The sequence below is a fragment of the Gigantopelta aegis genome, chromosome 6, assembly GCF_016097555.1.
Source record: "Gigantopelta aegis isolate Gae_Host chromosome 6, Gae_host_genome, whole genome shotgun sequence".
Taxonomy (NCBI): Eukaryota; Metazoa; Mollusca; class Gastropoda; order Neomphalida; family Peltospiridae; genus Gigantopelta; species Gigantopelta aegis.
This window is the reverse complement of record NC_054704.1, coordinates 63,547,402-63,572,354: the sequence shown is the minus strand read 5'-3', so window position 1 is coordinate 63,572,354 and position 24,953 is coordinate 63,547,402. Positions and strand designations below refer to the sequence as shown.

Below are 24,953 nucleotides of genomic sequence, written 5' to 3'. Positions count from 1 at the left end.
TCCACCCCTCTTTTGAGAGCTCGGTGGCGTCGTTAATCCACATCGAATATTTTCAAACTCAAGAGAGAAATATAAATTTAAAATTCAAGATACAATTTGGTCCGAGACTACCATTGGCAAAATGCAGACAAAACAGTTTTATTTCGTGACCCTCAACAGACAAAAGTGGCTCATTATTTTTCTTGCATACACAGCTATATTTATAAGCAAGTTACTTGCAATTAACCCCCCCCCCCCCCCCCCCCCCCCCAAAACCCAAACCCAACCCTAAAAACCTTCACGAGTTGAACTGGTTTAGATTAAGAAGTCACGGTTAGTAGTCGCCCAGTTTGTTCAATGACGCCACTGTTATGTAAACAATGCCATGTTCATGACTGGCACATTCTAAAACAAGATGGGCGTGATTGTTACGCCCGCACTTACGTTTATAGATAATGGGAACCCGTACATGTGAACAGTGACTGCAATCAAAAGCCTCGTGCTCTGTGCCGGGAAGCTAATCATGTTACAGACATTAAACCCCATATTCGTGACTTTCAGTCCCATATTACATCTTTGTACTTTACAGATATATGCTAGTATTGAATTAAATTTGATCTAAAATGTCATGTTTCTTTGGTTGTTTCCATCAGTAAAATATATCATCATGTCACAGACCCGTAGAAAGCCTAAAGTTAGTAAGACTTATTGTTAGACAATCTGTGGAGGATGTGAGATAATGCCTCCACCCCATTTTAAGATTATTATTATTATTTTTTTTTTATCTGCATTCTCGGCCATTTTGAAGCAAACAATTTTTTTTTATGATGATACTGTTTGTCAATATAGTTTGTGCAGGATTTTACAATATCGGGCACGACGGGGTGGACTTCTCTAAGACGGTCCGGTGGCATTCTCCAAGTAACTATTTGAGAATTAGATGTGAAATGCAATATCCTGCATTCATTTATGGCAAATGCATAATTTCACGATGTATATTTTCTTCAATTAACTGGGTTATTATCAGATAGAGTTAATTGTAAACTGAAGTTTTCACTAACATTCTCATTGATTTTATTAGCCCTCGTAGGAAATTTGTAAAAGTTAATGTTTTTTTTTACTTTAACGACACTACTAGAGTACATGTACATTGATTTATTAATCATCGGCTATCGGATGTCAAACATTTGGTCATCTTGACATATAGTCAGTACCACGGCCTTTGATATACCAGTCGTGGTGCACTGGCTGGAGCAAGAAATAGCCCAATGGGCCGACCAACAGGAATCGATCCCAGACCGACCGCGCATCAAGCCTTGCAACTGGGCTACGTCTTGCCCACTAATATAATGACGAAAGCACACACACAAACGCGCGCGCGCCCACACATACGCCCACAACACCTAAATATTTGACAAGATATAACATTTGTATCCACTAAATTTATCGTAGCACTACTAAACATACTTGTAAGCGTGGATATATTAATTACGTGTGTGCGTGCGCTTGTATTTGTGTGCGCGTGTATCTGATGTTAAGCTGAATTAGCACACCAATGGCAAATTATGGTATACAGAAAACAAAAATATAAATCATTTATTTTATATATATTTCCAAAACAGTGATACCTTGCATGATTAACCCTCTTAATGAATATTGTTGTTGCTATATACAAACAGTATAATGTTTATGTCGACTAAAACAGGTCGCACAATGAGTCTTAAAATCATACATAAAAGTCATGAGTAAATAAGGCATTGTAATAAATATTATTTAACCATAGGACAACACCGTCCATTCATAAATAGATTAACGTGCTATGAAATGCACTTTCTAAAATAACTACATGTTTATAACAACCATTTGTCTTTTAAAGATGCCATTTGTCTTCTAAAACACTTTTTATAACAACCAATTGTTTGATATCGGCATCTTCAATAACAACCACCGGTTATTGACGATATCCCGTCTGTAGTAGCCTACCACAAATGCCCGTGTCTGGCATTTGTATAGAAGCCAGTTGATCTCATATTGCAGATTTGTTTGGACGGCCATTTTAGCCAGGTTTGGCGGATTCTGCTATTAAGCATTAGGCTATTGTGTCTGTACTTCAGAAAACGGATTATTCGTGTATATAAAACATCAGATATAGCGCAATCCAGACTTTGTCTTGAAGACCAAGCTGTGAGTATAGTTTGAACACTGGCTGCCATTGTCAGTTCCAACGCTCTAGAGACAGTGTTCCCACAGCCCCTGCATTATCTAGCAGGATATCAAATCAAATGGATTTTCCGCTGATTACATACATACGGATTTCGTCAACAGCAAGAATCTAAACCGATGTCATAGGCATATACCCTTTTCATTATTTTAAGCACCAGGTAAAATGTATGAATCAAGCTATCACCCATGTGGCCAACCGGCATTAATACTCTCCAGAGAAACTGGAACGTTAGCCAATAAGAAATGTTCGTGGACATACACATGTGAATTTGAAATGGTGAGTTTTGTGTTGTACGTCACAGATTGTTGAGATCTACGTCAGCGGACTGGAGAATATGTCTGCTGACTTCTACAATCGTGCCGCTCGTGTATTTAACCATGTCCACGTTCAGCTCGGGAAACGTGTCGATCCAGTATATGGACAAAGTGTCATTCTGCCACTTAAACCAGTCGCCAGGCCGATTCTGCATCAGTCCGGATTTGTAGTTTCGCTGCCACGTGGGGTGACAATTATGGTTCAGACAAATGACTTGGAAATGTCTGTCAAACTTTACCAGCTCTGGATGCCGTTCGATGATCTTGTAGGATAGAAACTGGTCATTAAACCAGTGCGGGTTTTCTTGGTTTCTTTGCATGATCTCTCTCACTTTTATCATATAGCGAGAGTTACGTTTCAACATTAGCGTCCCGTGATTGACAGAATCAGGCCAGTGGCCGTAGAGGTGCCAGTGTGGAGAAGCGACCGCCTCGTAACCGAAGTAGAATTCCGGGATCCTTTGTGTCCAGAGGACGTTGTGATCCTGGTATACTCCACCGTACTTGAGGAGAATGTCTGCACGCATAACGGCCAATGCCAGTACTCGTGACATCACTGCCTTGTCGTAGAGTGTTTCTGGGTATTCTCTGTACACGAATACAAAGCGCGGGTCCTTCACCAGGAGCGCCCACCAGGGACCTGATGGGGTTTGCACTCCGTGAAGATACACTTTTTTCAGACCAGCCACAAATACTGAACTTAGCATGCTAAGGTAAGAGGAGAACTTCAGATTACAATCTATGCATGTGTAGTGAGCAATCTTTGGTATTGGCGTTTTCAGGTTGTGTTTGTGATGGACTGTAGTTGTTCCATATGCGACAACCCTGGCCAGCACACCCAGTTTTGTGTCCATGTTCCAAATATCTTTGGGAAATAACTCCTTTCGTATTCGGACACACATTGTATGACCATTTGTATCGGTGTTATAAGCACTTTCGTCGGCACATGGTTTCAGTTCGCCATGCTCATGTTTTCCTAGGGAAAGTGTGATCAGCATTTCTTCATGGCTGATTGGCTTTTTAAAAGCACGCTTTTTGGCAACAATAATTCCATCTTCGTATACCGATGGATTAACCGGAAGAACGCCAGACACTATTGGACTAGAACGGAGATGAACGGGAAAATCCACCCATATTGAATCTTCTGGCACATAAATTCCTCCAAATTGTTCCAAGAGGTCCAACACTAAAATGTATCTTTCAGCAGTTCCACTCTGTGGACACACTGACTGGTTGAGGGGTCTGGGAAGGAGGTGGTCAATCTGTCTTAGTGTCTCGTTGAACCACTGATAGTAACCCTGCTCGTCGTCCAGGGGCAACTTCTCGTAATGGAAAAACACTTTGTCGGGCTTCACTGCTCGATGCGCACTCTTCAGTGCAAGATAATGTCTAAACTCGAAGACCCTATTGCCGCACCAAATGTAATGCAGTACAGCAGGTGCTAGGTCTGGTAAAAGATCGAGGTCATTGGAGTCGTCATTGTCAAAGGCATGTGGTATCCCTGCGTTAACCGCCATTGGTTTTCTGCCTTGTTCCACTACTGGACTATTCAGTTGTTGTTTTTGTTCTTGACGCTGCTGTTGTTGTTCGTATCTGGCGAGTAGTTCGTTGTTGTAATAGAGAAGGCACAACACAAAGCCCAGGGTGCCTAGCCAGACGAACAGACGACGTCGCTGGTGTTTAGACCTGACTCGACAGCAGCAGTATCTGTAGCACTTCATTTCGTGAATATCAGACTGCCCTGTAAAGACAGAAATGTGTTTTAATACACAGAAATGCATCTATGTTCCAAAATGAAGGTTTTGGGGGAGCGGGGAATTATGTTTAACTGCAGACGTAGTGCAGGGATCGAATTTAAGAATTTGTATCCCACGGTAATTTAAAAACAAACTTTCCATGGGAGAAACGGCCCACCGACGGCAATTTAAAGCCTACCCACGGCAATGTTTTTTAAAATGACTTTTGCAAGCAAATAAATAAGACTGAAAGGTTATTTTGCTGTATGTCGACATATTTTAAATACACTAATGTTATATACTGACAGAGCTTTATCGACGGCACTTTTGTGCCATTGGTGATGCTCCCGACATACGGTAATTTAAGTTCGAGCACTGTAGGTCTAGTGTATTTTACCCTTTATATATTCCAAAATGAAACAAAATTTGTATCGTTAGCTACAACAAACGTGTCGAAGCTCGTTTAAACAGTATTTATTTCGTTATCAAATACAGTTGTTTGGGATTGGCCAACAGACGCATGCCTATATTAAGGCTTCTCCCTACATTCACATTCACATTCACATAGTAAATCAAAATGACGGAAACGAAAGTCATATAAATATTTCCACTTCGACTATCATGAAGGATAGACAAGTAAAATTAGAAAAGTAAAGATTAAGAACAGATTTAAATATTGAAATATTTCCTCGAGCACTAATATCGTTGCTCACAAACACTCGATGCGCCATGAGTACGGTTTGACCTTGACCTTGACCAAACTTAGGCGTGTCGCCCCTTAAACAATTTGTACATGTTTAGGATAGATATATGCCTAATGTATTGTTTTAAAACAGCTTTTCTGGACATTGTCTAAATTTGACCTCAAAAATCGGGTGGCCCTCTCTAACCCCCCCCCCCCCCCCCACACACACACACACCCCACACCCCAGTTTGTACTGTACTAAAATATAACTGTGCCAAATTTGGTGCTTTGGGACAAATCATGATCGTTCTCCTTAGCCACTCCACCATGAAGGGAGATCGCTGGTTATGAAAGCATAAAGACACAGAAAAATGGATTCTAAGTTTAGTTAATTTACAAACCTGTAACTCATTTGGATAATGTTAAAATAGAGTGAAAGAAGAGTCTTGACGTTAAAACGGGAAATGTCCTTAAAAATAGACTAAAACTCGAATCATTAAACCGCTACTTCTCAGAAACACGTGCGTTTTTAAAAGTAAATTCTTTTTTTCGTATTAGAAACACCAGGACGACCAGAAACACTTCGCTTCTACGGAAATGGATCATCTAAAGAATAAAATATAAGTAATGTTTGATTTCAGTGATCATAAACGGCTCTAATAGTGAAAAGTATGCTGTAGTGTTTAAAGACTAGGTTCTGTCCCTTTAGGTTACTGATGGCCACCAAATAAAACTAACATACGTTACGCGTATTGGCATATGAAGTACATGCTAATGAATGCTAACGCACTTTGAAAAGCAGGCGTGCTGAATAGACCTATTTCACATTCAATCTGCACTTGCCGAATCAAGCAGCATAGGCGTGATTTAACACTCTTGTGGGTAACTAGGGCAGCCGTGACATGTGACGTGATTACATTCTGAGGTGATGTGAAACTGTGGAGCATTACAAATGCATATTTTATATCGGATGGTGTAATGACTGCAAAAAAAAAAAGAGAAAAAAAAAAGTATAATAAATTTTAATAAGAAATGGATTGAAACCCAATGTAAGCCGTGAAAGAACTTAGACGAAGTCTCTGGAGCATCCACTGGAGAGGTTTGACAACGCAAAATTAACTGAATTAGAACTGAATTAGAATGTGTTTGCTACTGTTAAAAAATAGAATTATAGTTAAATGTTCACGCAGATTTCCAGCGATGTTTAATTCTTCATCTGTATCAGTATTTTAAAATTTAATAAAATAAATACATAGACCTTTAAATCACAACTCTATTTTTCCTTTTTAGTTTAGTAAAAAAGACGCCATATAATTACTAATCAATGCTACATATATATCCACAAATTATTAAAAAAAATAAAAATAAAAATAAAATATATATATATTATTTATTTATTTATTCTTCACTATCATTTACATCAGTCACATTCTTTCTTTCTTTTTGTATTTATTTATTTATTTATTTATTTACTCTTCACTATAATTTTTATCAGTCACATACAACTTCATTTAAAATATTTGGTATTTACGAACTTTTAAAACAATATTTATTTATTTACTCTTCACAATTATTTATTAACCCCTCCCCCTTTGGGATCCACCCCTCATGTCCGGGGAGGGTGTTAAAACGACTAAATTAATCAGAATTTTGTTTTTGTCATGGGTCAAGAAAGCTTCCCACCAAATATAGTTTAAAATTGTCTAGTACATCTGAAGAAATTTCAGTTTAAACGCACTTCTTTATTGATTGAAAACATATTTTATTGTACAAAAAACAAAAGAATCGGGAACAGGTTTGCTAATTTACGAGACCTTCTTCAATACACATACAACATACACGGTGACCATGATATTGTATAACTGTATATTTAAACTACATTTAAACAGTCAAAGTAAAGTTTGTTTTATTTAACGACGCCGCTAGAGCACATTGATGTTTTATCTTATCATCGGCTATTGGACGTCAAACATATGGTCATTCTGACACTGTTTTTAGAGGAAACCCGCTGTCGCCACATAGGCTACTCTTTTTACGACAGGCAGCAAGGGATCTTTTATTTGCGCTTCCCACAGGCAGGATAGCACAAACCATGGCCTTTGTTGAACCAGTTATGGATCACTGGTCGGTGCAAGTGGTTTACACCTACCCATTGAGCCTTGCGGAGCACTCACTCAGGGTTTGGAGTCGGTATCTCGATTAAAAATCCCATGCCTCGACTGGGATCCGAACCCAGTACCTACCAGCCTGTAGACCGATGGCCTGCCACGACGCCACCGAGGCCGGTAAACAGTGAAAGATAACCAGAGGAAGGAAAGAAAAAAAAAATACACAAATAATACTTCAATTGCAGTCAAACTCTTGTTATTACACTTACAAATAATCCGCATGGTAATTTAAATTATACTCCTATTAATCAAAACGATTAGATATTACTATAATAAACTTTACCCACTCCCTGGGGGACCTGACATTAATGAGAAACAAATTAGATAAGCTATCTATTGATCTTTAAATACATGAAGGCTATTCGGTTATGACATTTCTGGTAGTAGAGAAGAAGGGTGTTGTTTTTTGTTTTTTTCAATGGCTTAATTTTCTTCTTTCGGGCCCATTTTGAAAAGAAGTTGAAGAAATTACAGTTTAAATGTATTTCTCAATACAAATACGTAGTATACGTCACCCCCACCCCTGAGACAAACGGGGGACCCAACATTAACAAATTAGATAAACCATCTGTTGTCCTTTACATAAAATATTTTTCTTTTATGAAGACTGTTCGGTTATAACATTGCTGAAGTAGTGAAGATTTTTTTTTTTTAAATTGGCTTAATATTTCCCCTTTGAGCCCCGCCCTCAGTCCCTGGGGTGGGGGTGGAATGGGGGTGGGGGTGTTCAAAATGACAAAATTCACAAACTTATTTATCCATTTGCCATTTAAAAACGTAAGAATTTTTTTATCATGGGTATACATGCCTTTGACACTTATACTCAGAAACTGAAAGACGTATAGTACTATACCCTTTGCTTTAAAAAACAAAAACAAACAAGACGTTGTTTATTATGGGCATACGAGTATTTACTTTAGCAAGTGGCATAAATCACCCCTAGACTCTTTAATGTCAGCAACACGTTGACAAGCGTGTGGACATACCTGGCAACCCATTTCTCTACTCGCACAACACGGTAAATACAGACCGATGGATGACCGCTTTGGACATACTGTTCAGTTGTTTATGTTATTGGAAAACTACGAAACAAGAAATATGGGCTTAGAAGCTAGTGTGAATGCTATATATTAGTTTGAATACTCTTCGTCATTATTTAAGGGTCACTCATATGCTTAAGACAAAGGGTGGGATCGATCCCCGTCGGTGAACCCATTGGGATATTTCTCGTTCCAGCCAGTGCACCACGACTGGTATATCAAAGACCGTGGTATGTACTACCCTGTCTGTGGGATGGTGCATATAAAAGACCCCTTGCTGCTAATCGAAAAGAGTAGCCCATGAAGTGGCGACAGTGGGTTTCCTCCCTCAATATATGTGTGGTTCTTAACCATATGTCCGACGCCATATAACCGTAAATAAAATGTGTTGAGTGCGTCGTTAAATAAACCATTTCTTTCCTTTCTTTTCCTATGTTGTGAACGGAAATTTAACTGCTGCACGCTATAGATATGACATCTTGGCATCTTTCATGCGAAGCGTTCCCGGATATCGAGGTGGTTCATTCTTCCAAGATGACAATAGGAGGTCACAACGTGCCTGAACCTCTTTTAGATACGTTAATAAAGTTAAAAGAAAGAAAGAAGGCCACATAAAGGACGTGTTATTAATGTTTTCCTGCAACAACAGCACACGCAGTGAATTGACCGGATCTGAATCCTTTTTGGAACCAATCAAACAGAATTGTACCCACGCATTATTGTAGTGGCTCTTCAATAGTGACGCTGACACCACCGAGGCCGATTGGGTGGAATATAAATAGTTATTGCGACATATAAAATAGAAGGTCGAGAACTCGACACCTCAGCACATTTAATTTTTACAACGGCTATTTTCTGTACAACACGAAACATAAATCATGGCTATTTCGACAGTTGTTTGAAAGAGAGGAAATCCGCTGAACCCACATAAGCTACTTCCAATAAAAATGCAGCAAGGGATCTTTAGCGTGCATGTTTCCATAGCCATGACTATACATACGGTACCATGGTTTCATTTGCATACTACGGCTTTATTGCCCAGTCATGGGGCAGTTGTTGGGGCGTGAACAAATCGACTCCATCGATGGCTGTGGTTCCTGCGACCCATTGCACCTCATTCGAATACGGGGCAGGATCTAGCCCAGTGGTAAAGCGCATGCCTAATGTGCGGTTGGTCTGGGATCAAATCCCGTCGGTGGGCCCATTACTTTAGGTGATTTCTCGTTCCAGCCAGTGCACCACGACTGGTATATTAAAGGCCGTGGTATGTGCTATCCTGTCTTTGACGGATGGTGCATATAAAAGATCCCTTGCTACTAATGGAAACATATATCTGTTTCATCTCTAAGGCTATATGTCAAAAGTACTAAATGTTTGACATCCAGTAGCCGATGATTAATAAGTCAATGCCTTCAAGTGGTTTCGTTAAACAAAACTTTAACTCTCTCTCTCTCTCTTTTTTTTTTTTTAACTCAATCGAATACTGCCACTGAACTACATGTACACCCCACACCTAATTTGGGGTATATCGCCGCCACAACTGTATCAATTCTAGAATATTCATAACTCTATTAATTCTAGATATCCATAACTGTATCAATTATAGAATATTCATAACTATTAATTCTAGATATCCATAACTGTATTAAATCTAAGTATTCATAACTGTATTATTCTAGATATCCATGACTCTATTAATTTTAGATATTATTAAATGTATTAATTTTAGATATTCATAAATGTATTAATTCTAGATACTCATAACTGTATTATTCTAGATATCCATGACTCTATTACTTCTAGATATTCATAACTGTATTAATTTTAGATATTCATCAATGTATTAATTCTAGATATTCATAACTGTATTAATTCTAGATATCCATAACTGTATTAATTCTAGATATTCATAATTGCATTAATTGTAGATATTCATAACTGTATTCATTGTAGATATTCATAACTGTATTAATTCTATATATCCATAAATGTATTCATTATAGATATTCATAACTGCATTAATTGTAGATATTCATAACTGTATTAATTGTAGATATTCATAACTGTATTCATTGTAGATATTCATAACTGTATTAATTCTATATATCCATAAATGTATTAATTGTAGATATTCATAACTGTATTCATTGTAGATATTCATAACTGTATTAATTCTATATATCCATAACTGTATTAATTCTAGATATTCATAACTGCATTAATTGTAGATATTCATAATTGCATTAATTGTAGATATTCGTCACTGTATTAATTGTGGATATTCATAACTGCATTAATTCTAGATATTCATAACTGTATTCATTGTAGATATTCATAACTGCATTAATTCTAGATATTCATAATTGTATTCATTGTAGATATTCATAACTGTATTAATTCTATATATCCATAACCATATTAATTCTAGATATTCATAACTGTATTAATTTGAGATATTCATAAATGTATTAATTCTAGATATTCATAACTGTATTAATTCTAGATATCCATAACTGTATTAATTCTAGATATTCATAATTGCATTAATTGTAGATGTTCATAACTGTATTCATTGTAGATATTCATAACTGTATTAATTCTATATATCCATAACTGTATTCATTATAGATATTCATAACTGCATTAATTGTAGATATTCATAACTGTATTAATTCTAGATATTCATAACTGTATTCATTGTAGATATTCATAACTGTATTAATTCTATATATCCATTACTGTATTAATTCTAGATATTCATAACTGCATTAATTGTAGATATTCATAATTGCATTAATTGTAGATATTCATCACGGTATTAATTGTGGATATTCATAACTGCATTAATTCTAGATATTCATAACTGTATTCATTGTAGATATTCATAACTGTATTAATTCTATATATCCATAACTGTATTAATTCTAGATATTCATAACTGTATTCATTGTAGATATTCATAACTGTATTCATTGTAGATATTCATAACTCTATTAATTCTATATATCCATAACTGTATTGATTCTAGATATTCATAACTGTATTCATTGTAGATATTCATAACTGTATTAATTCTATATATCCATAACTGTATTAATTCTAGATATTCATAACTGCATTAATTGTAGATATTCATAACTGTATTAATTGTGGATATTCATAACTGCATTAATTCTAGATATTCATAACTGTATTCATTGTAGATATTCATAACTGTATTAATTCTATATATCCATAACTGTATTGATTCTAGATATTCATAACTGTATTCATTGTAGATATTCATAACTGTATTAATTCTATATATCCATAACTGTATTAATTCTAGATATTCATAACTGCATTAATTGTAGATATTCATAACTGTATTAATTGTGGATATTCATAACTGCATTAATTCTAGATATTCATAACTGTATTAATTCTAGATATTCATAACTGCATTAATTGTAGATATTCATAATTGCATTAATTGTAGATATTCATAACTGTATTAATTGTGGATATTCATAACTGCATTAATTGTAGATATTCATAACTGTATTAATTATAGATATTCATAATTGCATTAATTGTAGATATTCATAACTGTATTCATTGTAGATATTCATAACTGTATTAATTCTAGATATTCATAACTGCATTAATTGTAGATATTCATAACTGTATTAATTGTACATATTCATAACTGTATTCATTGTAGATATTCATAACTGTATTAATTCTATATATCCATAACTGTATTAATTCTATATATCCATAACTGTATTAATTCTAGATATTCATAACTGCATTAATTGTAGATATTCATAATTGCATTAATTGTAGATATTCATAACTGTATTAATTGTGGATATTCATAACTGCATTAATTCTAGATATTCATAACTGTATTAATTCTAGATATTCATAACTGCATTCATTGTAGATATTCATAACTGTATTAATTCTAAGTATTCATAACTGTATTATTCTAGATATCCATGACTCTATTAATTTTAGATATTCATAAATGTATTAATTTTAGATATTCATAAATGTATTAATTCTAGATACTCATAACTGTATTATTCTAGATATCCATGACTCTATTAATTCTATATATCCATAACTGTATTAATTCTATATATCCATAACTGTATTAATTCTGGATATTCATAACTGCTTTAATTGTAGATATTCATAATTGCATTAATTGTAGATATTCATCACGGTATTAATTGTGGATATTCATAACTGCATTAATTCTAGATATTCATAACTGTATTCATTGTAGATATTCATAACTGTATTAATTCTATATATCCATAACTGTATTAATTCTAGATATTCATAACTGTATTCATTGTAGATATTCATAACTGTATTCATTGTAGATATTCATAACTCTATTAATTCTATATATCCATAACTGTATTGATTCTAGATATTCATAACTGTATTCATTGTAGATATTCATAACTGTATTAATTCTATATATCCATAACTGTATTAATTCTAGATATTCATAACTGCATTAATTGTAGATATTCATAACTGTATTAATTGTGGATATTCATAACTGCATTAATTCTAGATATTCATAACTGTATTCATTGTAGATATTCATAACTGTATTAATTCTATATATCCATAACTGTATTAATTCTATATATCCATAACTGTATTAATTCTAGATATTCATAACTGCATTAATTGTAGATATTCATAATTGCATTAATTGTAGATATTCATAACTGTATTAATTGTGGATATTCATAACTGCATTAATTCTAGATATTCATAACTGTATTAATTCTAGATATTCATAACTGCATTCATTGTAGATATTCATAACTGTATTAATTCTAAGTATTCATAACTGTATTATTCTAGATATCCATGACTCTATTAATTTTAGATATTCATAAATGTATTAATTTTAGATATTCATAAATGTATTAATTCTAGATACTCATAACTGTATTATTCTAGATATCCATGACTCTATTAATTCTATATATCCATAACTGTATTAATTCTATATATCCATAACTGTATTAATTCTGGATATTCATAACTGCTTTAATTGTAGATATTCATAATTGCATTAATTGTAGATATTCATAACTGTATTAATTGTGGATATTCATAACTGCATTAATTGTAGATATTCATAACTGTATTAATTGTAGATATTCATAACTGCATTAATTGTAAATATTCATAACTATAGCCTCTCTAGATAATTACACATGTACCACTGTAAACGTTAAAACAATATAACAGACAATCTGTTAGACGTCTCCTCTGTCTAGATAACACGTACCACTGTAAACGTTAAAATAATATAACAGACATACCTGTTAGACGTGTACTTTGTTTAGATAATTACACACGTACCACAGTAAACGTTAAAATAATATAACAGACATACCTGTTAGACGTCTCCTCTGTCAGATAATTACACACGTACCACTGTAAACGTTAAAATAATATATCACACATATCTGTTAGACGTGTACTCTGTCTAGATAATTACACACGTACCACTGTAAACGTTAAAATAATATATCACACATATCTGTTAGACGTGTACTCTGTCTAGATAATTACACACGTACCACTGTAAACGTTAAAATAATACAACAGACATACCTATTAGACGTGTACTGTCTAGATAATTACATACGTACCACTGTAAACGTTAAAATAATATAACAGACATACCTATTAGACGTGTTCTATGTCTAGATAATTACACACGTACCACTGTAAACGTTAAAATAATATAACAGACATACCTATTAGACGTGTACTGTCTAGATAATTACACACGTACCACTGTAAACGTTAAAATAATACAACAGACATACCTGTTAGACGTCTCCTCTGTCTAGATAATTACACACGTACCTCTGTAAACGTTAAAATAATATAACAGACATACCTGTTAGACGTCTCCTCTGTCTAGATAATTACACACGTACCTCTGTAAACGTTAAAATAATATAACAGACATACCTGTTAGACGTCTCCTCTGTCTAGATAATTACACACGTACCTCTGTAAACGTTAAAACAATATAACAGACATACCTATTAGACGTGTTCTATGTTTAGATAATTCCACACGTACCACTGTAAACGTTAGAATAATATAACAGGCTTATCTGTTAGACGTCTCCTCTCTCTAGATAATTACACACGTACCACGGTAAACGTTAAAATAATATATCACACATATCTGTTAGACGTGTACTGTCTAGATATTTACACACGTACCACTGTAAACGTTAAAATAATATAACAGACATACCTCTTAGACGTGTACTCAGTCTAGATAATTACACACGTACCACTGTAAACGTTAAAATAATAAAACAGACATACCTGTTAGACGTGTACTGTCTAGATAATTACACACGTACCACTGTAAACGTTAAAATAATAAAACAGACATACCTGTTAGACGTGTACTGTCTAGATAATTACACACGTACCACTGTAAACGTTAAAACAATACAACAGACATACCTATTAGACGTGTACTACGTTTAGATAATTACACACGTACCTCTGTAAACGTTAAAATAATACAACAGACATACCTATTAGACGTGTACTACGTTTAGATAATTACACACGTACCTCTGTAAACGTTAAAATAATAAAACAGACATACCTGTTAGACGTGTACTGTCTAGATAATTACACACGTACCACTGTAAACGTTAAAATAATAAAACAGACATACCTGTTAGACGTGTACTGTCTAGATAATTACACACGTACCACTGTAAACGTTAAAACAATACAACAGACATACCTATTAGACGTGTACTACGTTTAGATAATTACACACGTACCTCTGTAAACGTTAAAATAATACAACAGACATACCTATTAGACGTGTACTACGTTTAGATAATTACACACGTACCTCTGTAAACGTTAAAATAATACAACAGACATACCTCTTAGACGTGTACTCAGTCTAGATAATTACACACGTACCACTGTAAACGTTAAAATAATAAAACAGACATACCTGTTAGACGTGTACTGTCTAGATAATTACACACGTACCACTGTAAACGTTAAAATAATAAAACAGACATACCTGTTAGACGTGTACTGTCTAGATAATTACACACGTACCACTGTAAACGTTAAAACAATACAACAGACATACCTATTAGACGTGTACTACGTTTAGATAATTACACACGTACCTCTGTAAACGTTAAAATAATACAACAGACATACCTATTAGACGTGTACTACGTTTAGATAATTACACACGTACCTCTGTAAACGTTAAAATAATACAACAGACATACCTATTAGACGTGTACTACGTTTAGATAATTACACACGTACCTCTGTAAACGTTAAAATAATACAACAGACATACCTATTAGACGTGTTCTTTGTCTAGATAATTACACACGTACCACTGTAAACGTTAAAATAATACAACAGACATACCTATTAGACGTGTACTACGTTTAGATAATTACACACGTACCTCTGTAAACGTTAAAATAATACAACAGACATACCTATTAGACGTGTTCTCTGTCTAGATAATTACACACGTACCTCTGTAAACGTTAAAATAATACAACAGACATACCTATTAGACGTGTACTACGTTTAGATAATTACACACGTACCTCTGTAAACGTTAAAATAATACAACAGACATACCTATTAGACGTGTTCTCTGTCTAGATAATTACACACGTACCACTGTAAACGTTAAAATAATATAACAGACATATCTGTTAGACGTGTACTGTCTAGATAATTACACACGTACCACTGTAAACGTTAAAACAATATAACAGACATACCTGTTAGATGTGTTTTCTGGATAATTAGTTATATCAATAGGTACTACACATCGACAGTAGAAAACGTTCATGACGTCGAAATATCCCGTTCATACAACTATTTCGTAATAAAACAAACTAAGGTATATTCTAAGGCTACTGGTGAAGACGTTGTTTGCCACAGCGGTACACCCGTATAGCCCTACCTAACGCACAATGAGGTGTACCCGGTCCATTCATTCGTCAACCAACTGCTGAGCTCCTCTCGCCTTGTTTTTGTGTGTGTGTGTGTGTGCCTCTGACGATGATTGTGACCCCAGTGATCTTTCTTTTTTTTTCTTTTTTTTTCAGCAACCTGAACATTAAAATGAATGAATGGACATACGAACGAACGTTTCTTTTGTCGCATGGGTCGTTAAAATGATATTTTGAGAGCTCTATATCGCCTAGCCACCATAATACTCTTTTCATTTTCTGTTATAATACTCTTAAATCTTCTACTATAATATTCCTTTTATCTTCTACTATAATACCCTTTTTAATTTCCTGAACTCGCTTTTCGTGATGACATAGACAACTTGTTATTTTATTTACTTGGATATCATAACTGGAGCAACGTAACACAACGTAAATAGCAGATCAATACACCGGCACCAATACACCGAATGTTAACCTAATGCCTCTGCACTCCAATAAAATAATAACAGTTATTGTCAGTCAGCTTTGTGTATGTTCAAGGGTCAGTAGGCATGTTTCTATAAACTATATAAAATGAATACAGTAAAATGTCTTTTGAATTTGTAGCCATTAACATAGAAATTAATAAAAAATCCTATAAACCTTTTGAAATATAAAATATTAATATATTAGTAAATACACTTGTCGGGATTTCTTTTAACCAATTATATCGAATTGTATTTGGTGGTTAGAAGAAAAGAAATGTCACATACGAAATTATTGTAAGCAAACATCCATTCAGCTCCTACAAACATTAAGAAAGCCGGGTATATAGATATCCATATTTAAAGCAAGAAAATGTTATCGTGTACCGTAATTTGAATAAGTTATAAAGGATATATTGAATAATAACAGACTGCAATGGCGGCGAACTCACGGTAGTTTCTTTAACAAAAGGAGCTGCATGGTCACTATATCGGAAAGGATAGGAAATGTTTTATTTAACGACGCACTCAACACATTTTAATTACGGTTATATGGCTTTGGGCATATGGTTAAAGACCACACAGATATTGAGAGCGGAAACCCGCTGTCGCTACTTAATGGGTTCGCAGCAAGGGATATTTTATATGCACATCTCTTAGACAGGATAGTACATACCACGGTCTTTGTTACACCAATTGCGGAACATTGGCTAGAACGAGAAATAACCCAATGGGCCCACCGACGGGAATCGATCCTAGATCGATCACGCATCAGGCAAGCGCTGTACCACTGAGCTATGTCCCGCCCCTGGCCACTATATCGGATTCTCAAGCTGAAAATAAAGTTTTAACTCGTATTAGGCGCTGGTCAAGGTCCCACTCCGATGTCACCCACTGTATAAGATTGTCGACATCTTGGTAATAAAACATCTTCCACGTTCTTTCCTATCTCGGTGTTTTCACTCGTTTGTCTATGGCTCTTATGAATCGAACGCTCCATCGAGAAAAAACAACAACATTGTTTAAATTTTCTCCACGAGTACAGTTTCTGTACTTCCCCCGTTTTCCGTTCCAAACAGTGGTCCACAACTGGTTCATCAAAGGCCGTGGTATGTGCTGTCCTGTCTGTGGGAAAGTGCATATAATAGACCCCTTGCTGCTTATCGGAAAGAGTAGCCTATGTGGCGGCAGCGGGTTTCCTCTGAAGAAATAGATCAGAATGACCATATGTTTGATGTCCTATAGCCGATGATAAGATAAAAATCAATGTGCTCTAGAGGCGTCTTTAAATAAAACAAACTTTTTTTTTCAATACAGTTATTTATCGTGGTTATTTCGATACTTCTAGAAGGCTACTTTTATCAAAAGCAGGAAAGGATATTATATACATGCACTTTTCCATAGACAGGATAGTATATCTCCCGTTCTTTAATGCACAAGTTATGGGGCACTGGTTAATTAACATAAGAGAGATAAAACGACTCCACTGATAAGTGTTCAATCCTACGACTCTTCGCACTTGGAGCGGCCAACCACACCCCACCCTCCAAGGCCCCGTTCCACGAAGCTATCTTAGCGGGGTCCGTCGAAAGACCGAAATGGACCGAAAAGGTATTTCTTCGATCCATTTCGGTGTTTCGTCGGTCCTTTTCGGTCCATTTCGGTCTTTCGTCGGACCGACCTTAGCGCTAAGTTCACCATAATGATTTTATGCACTTAATTGTTTTGTTTAACGACACCAATAGAGCGCATTTATTAATCATCGGCTATAACTGGATGTCAAACATTTGGTAATTCTGACATATACAAATGTAGTCTAAGAGAAGAAACCCGCTACAGTTTTCCATTAGTAGCAAGGGATCTTTTATATGCACTACCCCACAGACAGGATAGCACATACCACAGCCTTTAATATATCAGTCGTTGTGCACTGGCTGGAACGAGAAATAACCCAATGGGCCCTCTCTCTATATATATAGTAAATTTTTGCATACAATGTCAGAAGAGACCACCAAACACTCATGCGATTAACAAAAAGAATAATAGTAAGAAAAAGAAGAAGTTAATTACAGAAGATAAAGTATATTTTATTCATTTAATTACGATGCAATGAAATATATTACCTATAAACACAACAACTGCGTCCGTCAGAGCTGTAGTTTCCTTCCCCATCGCACACATGTAAGTTGTTATCGGCACATTTTCAATTCTGTTAAATAAAAATCAACCTTATGATCATTGACAGAATGCGCAAACACCCCTCGATTTATGACTTCAATATAGGCTTACGAGGGATTCTCGCACTCGATCACAGTGTAGGAATGGTTTGGGGGTAATCTTGTTATATTTATTATCGGATTTTAACATCTTTTTACTGGTGTGATTTACCACTCGCTTAAAGTGATTGTCTGGCATTGCTTTATAGTTAATAGCCTGGGAACCACGCGCGTTGTCACGTATTTCTGAAGTGATGGCAATATTTGAATAATAAGTTGTTGTCAAAGCTTAGTCAGATTTTAAAATTGTTATTGCCGGTTTCTGTGTCAAATGCGTAGTTTACCCCCAAAATATCTGTATTTGTACCCACTTTAAGGTCAGCGTTTGATGTCATTCTTTCAGTGGCAGTGAAGCGCATCTCCAATAGACCAGTCACCATGAGCAAGCGTCATGAGAAAGCGTCATAATAGCTGTTTACTAGCCCGAGTACTCTGACTGTAAGAGAGCTAGACGGACATTTGGACATAAATACGCTCTTATTACAGTCAGAGACCAAGCTATGTATTTTTTTGGCAATTGCCGACAATCAAAAAGTTGTCAAAGATTTCCGCTCTAATACCACAACAATCCTATGTTTGACGTCAAATACATTTACGTCGACCATTTTCGAGTTACTTGATTAAAAAAAATTAAGATATTAATCACTAATACACACACTACAGAAAGAAACCCGACAGCACCCACATTTAGCTAAGCTTCGGCAAACTCCGAACAGCAGAATTTTAAGTTCGCCGACCTATATCGTGACATTGCGTCACATGATCGCCCACTCAGCCATTCCGTCTTCCAGGGGCCGTCTCAAAACAAGTGCCCGACAATCACAAAAAAGAGTTTGTTTTGTGTAACGACACCACTAGAGCACATCAATTCATTAATCATCGGCTATTGGATGTCAAATATTTGGTAATTTTATCATAGTGTTAGAGAGGAAACATGTAATAGTGGAGCTAATTTTAATTAGATTGGCATCTCTGGTATGGCCAGTGACCCGGGGCAGGATAGATATGAATCTTTGTGAAAGTGAAATACACGCACTAGCGCGCGAATGTATACTTTCTGTCACCCGCCTAATAGCCATTTGACAGTAAGCGATTAGGTTTTGGATATAAGCACGGAAATAAGTTGAAATGAATGAAAATGGGTGGGAAAATTAATTGTAATTGTTCCTCCAGCCTTGATGAACTGATGTAAACATATTGGGGTTGGTGGGGATTTTGTTTTTTCATGTCTATATACAAAAATAAAAGAGCTATTAATTAGTTATTAAAGATAGAATTGGCAAGTTGTAGGGTGTATTGCCGAGAGCAATGACATTTTAAATGATATGTGCTCCTATGTATTGCAATTCGTATGACAGGTACATTGTCCTTACAATTCAATTTTTTTCTTAAGTTCATATAATTTTAACTGATTGAGTAATCTAAAGTTGATTAGTTGGTGACAACCGAATATAAGTGATAACTGATGATGGAATTCCGACCGATTTCCAACACTAGCAGCAGGGCATATTCGGTGGATGGAATGGTTTCCATTGTCATCCTATTCTGGCAGTACAACAATTGCCTTGCTTCGTCAACATGTTCCAGGTCGCTGGTCTTGTTATACAAGATAATTGTGAGATGTTTTATTAGCTAGAAATAGGGAGCATGTACAATTACTTTGGTGTAAGGGTTGAGTGACATGCATGTAAAAGTACAAGTCACCCCAGGATAGCAGGTCCAAGCTGTCCTTTTCCCTTTTTCAATGAAAGCAGATTTAGTGTCACATCCTGTGAAGTTGTGGAGGTGAGACAGTGCCAGAGATTTTTCGTTATACAAGACATAGTATATACAATGAAGCTACTTTCTTCAATATCCTTTACTCATTTTTCTTATAAAAGTATGTGATGTTACACGCGATGCATGCATCCCATAACACATCAAGTCTTTGGAACGTTTCACCATACTAGATGGAAACTAGACTGGGGGGCAACTGAATTTAAACTACTTGGAATTAAATTCCCAGTCATGTTAGAACATATCAGTGAACTCAATTATGACCCTAAAATATTGGAAATGCAAAAGTTAATAAAACTATGGTCAGTGAGAAAATTAACTGTTTTAGGGCGAGTCACGGTTCTAAAAGCCTTAGTATTACCAAATCCAAACGAAAAAGTAATAAAACACCTGAATACATTATTTTTTTTATTTATTTGGGAGAATAAACCAGAAAAAATAAAGCGAACATTAATAACACAAGACTACCAAAATGGTGGTATAAAAATGATAAATATAGATAACTTTCTTATAGCTTTAAAATGTGTATGGGTTCGAAGATTGTTTTCAGAAAACTCAAAATGGATAACCCTATTTAAATCAGTTACAGGTATATCCATGTATGTACATGTATAATATGTATGTGTATGCATTTATGTATGTGGGTATCTCTATGAATATACTGTCATATATGCGCAATTATGCACGAAGTAACTCTGTTCCTTCTTTCGTTTCTTATTTCATTTTCTTTCTTCTTTTTTTTCTTTTTTCTTCTTTTTTTCTTGTCTATTTTTCTTTTCAATTTAGGTCAGTGCCCTAGAGGAGTTTAAAGAATATTTCTTCATACTAGATATGTCTATGTAATTGCCTGTATATGTCACTACTAATATATATATGCTATGTATTGTAGTAGTGATTTAGGGCCCCCACTACGTATTCTTCTGGGACAATTAAAAAAGAAAAAGAAAAAAAAAAGTCTTTGGAACGTCCTATATTGTATGGAACAGAGAAGACACGGTCGGCATACTCATCAAATGTCAGGTATCTGGTATAAACAACATTCCAGGGAACTGGGTAGACACTTGTCGTGATCCAGCCAACAATCGGAAACGTTTTTGCATCGAAATTGCTTAGACTGCCCCGAACACAAGTAAATAGCCATTGCATCTGGTGCCGCAGTTATTCTTCGAGGAAAAAATCGTTCAGTGGTACAATGTGACCACAAGAACGCAGACACTGAATTCTAATGCATGTGCAAGATGTCATTCTGATGTTACAGTAACTCTGCTTTCTTTAGAAAAGGTAAATGGACATCATGGGGTGCATGAAACGTCTACCCTGATGTGATCCGTGATTTTACATACATGGTGCTCAACCCGTAGATCATGGTAGATGCATATGGTCTAGACTTCGGTTGTTTAAACGCTTCACAGTTATTTTATGTGCTAAGACTAGTCAGCTGGAACATGTTGACGAAGCAAGGAAGATATTGTGTTCAAAAGAAACTTATTTCATGTGGAGTATGGAATCACTAACGCATTTTGAATGATCACGTTAATTTATGACGCGACTACTTGCAGTATATTCTCCATTTCTAAGGACTGTTTCTCTTGTTTAACGACACCACTAAAGCACATTGATTTATTAATCATTGTCTATTGGATGATGTCAAACCAGGGGAAACCTGCTACATTTTTTTTTTCAAATGCAGCAAGGGATCTTTTATATGCACTTTCTCATAGACAGAAAAGCACATACCACGGCCTTTGACCAGTTATGGTGCACTGGTTGAAACGAGAAAAACCCAATCAGTTGAATGGATCCATCGAGGTGGTTCTATCCTGCGACGCAAGCACCATAAGCGGGCACTCAACCAACTGGCTAAATCCCCCCCCCCCCTCATTTCTAAAGAAGGCACATGAATTAAAAGTCAAGTGTCTGCTTTCTCGTGGTCAGATGGTGGCACTGAACGATTGGGTCCCCAGTGAATAACTGTGACACCCGACATATTGAGTGTCTACTTCACGGCAGTCTACGATGGCAATATTGGTGGTTGAAGGTACAAAAGGTTCTCGTTTGTTGATTCGATCACGTAAAAAAGTCATACCAGTTAGGCCTACCAGGTTACCAAATACCTGACATTCGATGAGTATACTCCATATAACATAGAACATTTCAAATTACGATGATATGTATGGGATACATGCATTATGAGTAGCAGCAAATAATTTAGAAGAGAAACGTGAGGAAAAGGTATTCGATGAAGCAGGAACTATTGTATATATGACGTCTTAGAAAGTAAAATTATGTCCCTGGCCCTGCCTCTCTTTTACAATTTCACAGAATATGACATTACGTCTGCTTTATTTAGGGGGAAAAAAGGTAACTAAACAGCTTGTGGTGTATAGAAATGCTACACTGATGTGACTCGTACCTTTCCCTACATGACGTTAAACTCTCACATCAAAGTAACGGTAGATGCTCCACACTTCAGGTTCTGGAACGTTTTGCAGTAACTCTCACGATAAGACCAGTGAATGCCAGCGTTCTGCAGTAACACTGCTATCTGCAATAACTACATTTAGCGTTGCAGTTGCTGCCACTATCTGTTATAAAAATGACAAGATGTTGTAGCCTTGATGCAGACAATATCTCGCGATCTGTAGTATTGCAGTTAGCGTTTTGGGGATTCTTGTTCATTGACTGAAATATCGCATTTTTGCAACTCAACGCGATCTGTTTTAAACTGAAAGATGCGAAATAAAACACGCACACACACACGGTTATTGGTTCTTACAGTCAGAGACCAAGCTATGTAATGTTTTCGCAATCGCTGCCCTCCAAAAGGTAGTAAAATATGCCCGCTCAAATACCACAACAATCCTATGTTTGATGTCAAATACCTTTTCATCGATAATTTTCGAGTTCCTTGATTTAAAAAAGTCCACATATTAATCACTAATGCGCACACTACAGGAAGAAACCCGACAACACCCACATTCTGCTAACATACATACATACATACATACATATCTCATGCCGTTGCTGGCCAGAAAGGATTTAATTCCACTGCGCCAGTGCGTTAATATCTATGTATGTAACAGTCAACCTCGACATACAATATATAGATATTCATACATCAATACATACTAGTCAGTGCCAGGTCTGCCCACTGTTTCGTGCACGTAAGCGGGATCGACCGCGTAGATTGTAGGCCCCATGCATGTGGTTGAGTTAAAGAGCATCCTTTTATGGATGCCTCGATAGCTCAGAGCGCATCGTGGTTAGTCGCACAATTTGCGGGCGATTCGGTGCCACAGGTTCGAGTCCCAGCAATGGCATGGGACAATTTGTGAGGCCAGAAAGGATTTAATTATCCCCTGTGCCAGTGTGTTAATATCTATGTATGTAACAGTCAACCTCGAAATACATTCAATATATAGATATTCATACATCAATACATACTAGTCAGTGCCAGGTCTGCCCACTGTTTCGTGCACGTAAGCGGGATCGACCGCGTAGATTGTAGGCCCCATGCATGTGGTTGAATTAAAGAGCATCCTTTTATGGATGCCTCGATAGCTCAGATCGCATCGTGGTTAGTCTCACAATTTGCGGGCGATTCGGTGCCACAGGTTCGAGTCCCAGCAATGGCATGGGACAATTTGTTAGGCCAGAAAGGATTTAATTATCCCCTGTGCCAGTGCGATAATATCTATGTATGCAACAGCCAACCTCGACATACATACAATATATAGATATTCATACATCAATACATACATACATGTATGCATGCATACATAGTGTGTGTTGCCCCTTCCCCCAATAGTGGTTTGACCCCCCAATATAAAATCCTGGCTACGCCAGTGTAAATAATGCCACTGTTGCGAAGCGTGTATAAAATTTAATTAGCAAGAACCATGGCTGCATTTAATAACTTTTCGATTGATGTTGACATACACTTGACACCGTAACAGAAATTTAACATGTAGTAGATTTAAAAAAAAGTGATAGAGATATCACCAACTATACTTTAAAACTAGCATTACGCTGATAACAAGCCTCCGTACTATACCTGTGTGCCCTGTGTTGAAATTCGTGACACCAGTCAGCAGGTGTGGTGTTTGGCTTGCTTATATCATTTACGGCTGGACGTGAGGAATGACAATACGGACGCTAAGTAGCACTCTGTTGTGTAAACCCACCTTCAATGTGCCGTGTAACAGAAGCTGTTATTGGAGAATTCACTTTCAAAGGAGATATGATGGCAACTTATACAACATTGTTTAACGTCCACA

The 24,953-nt window shown here is 35.9% G+C and overlaps 1 protein-coding gene across 3 annotated transcripts; it reads right to left on the bottom strand.

The window, feature by feature from the left end:
* Window positions 1-1,573: 1,573 nt before the first annotated feature.
* On the bottom strand, window positions 1,574-24,837 carry LOC121375559. Of its 3 annotated transcripts, none has more exons than XM_041503063.1 (3): window positions 24,731-24,837; window positions 18,748-18,833; window positions 1,574-4,258 (listed from the first exon to the last, which is right to left on the bottom strand). In XM_041503063.1, exons 2-3 carry the CDS (start codon window positions 18,803-18,805, stop codon window positions 2,499-2,501), a joined length of 1,818 nt encoding a protein of 605 aa, XP_041358997.1. In that variant the 5' UTR covers window positions 18,806-18,833; window positions 24,731-24,837; the 3' UTR covers window positions 1,574-2,498. The 3 variants fall into 3 exon arrangements, with proteins under 3 accessions (XP_041358997.1, XP_041358998.1, XP_041359000.1); XM_041503064.1 differs by lacking the exons at window positions 18,748-18,833; window positions 24,731-24,837 and adding exons at window positions 13,563-13,603; window positions 15,984-16,169; XM_041503066.1 differs by lacking the exons at window positions 18,748-18,833; window positions 24,731-24,837 and adding an exon at window positions 15,984-16,169.
* Window positions 24,838-24,953: the final 116 nt, after the last annotated feature.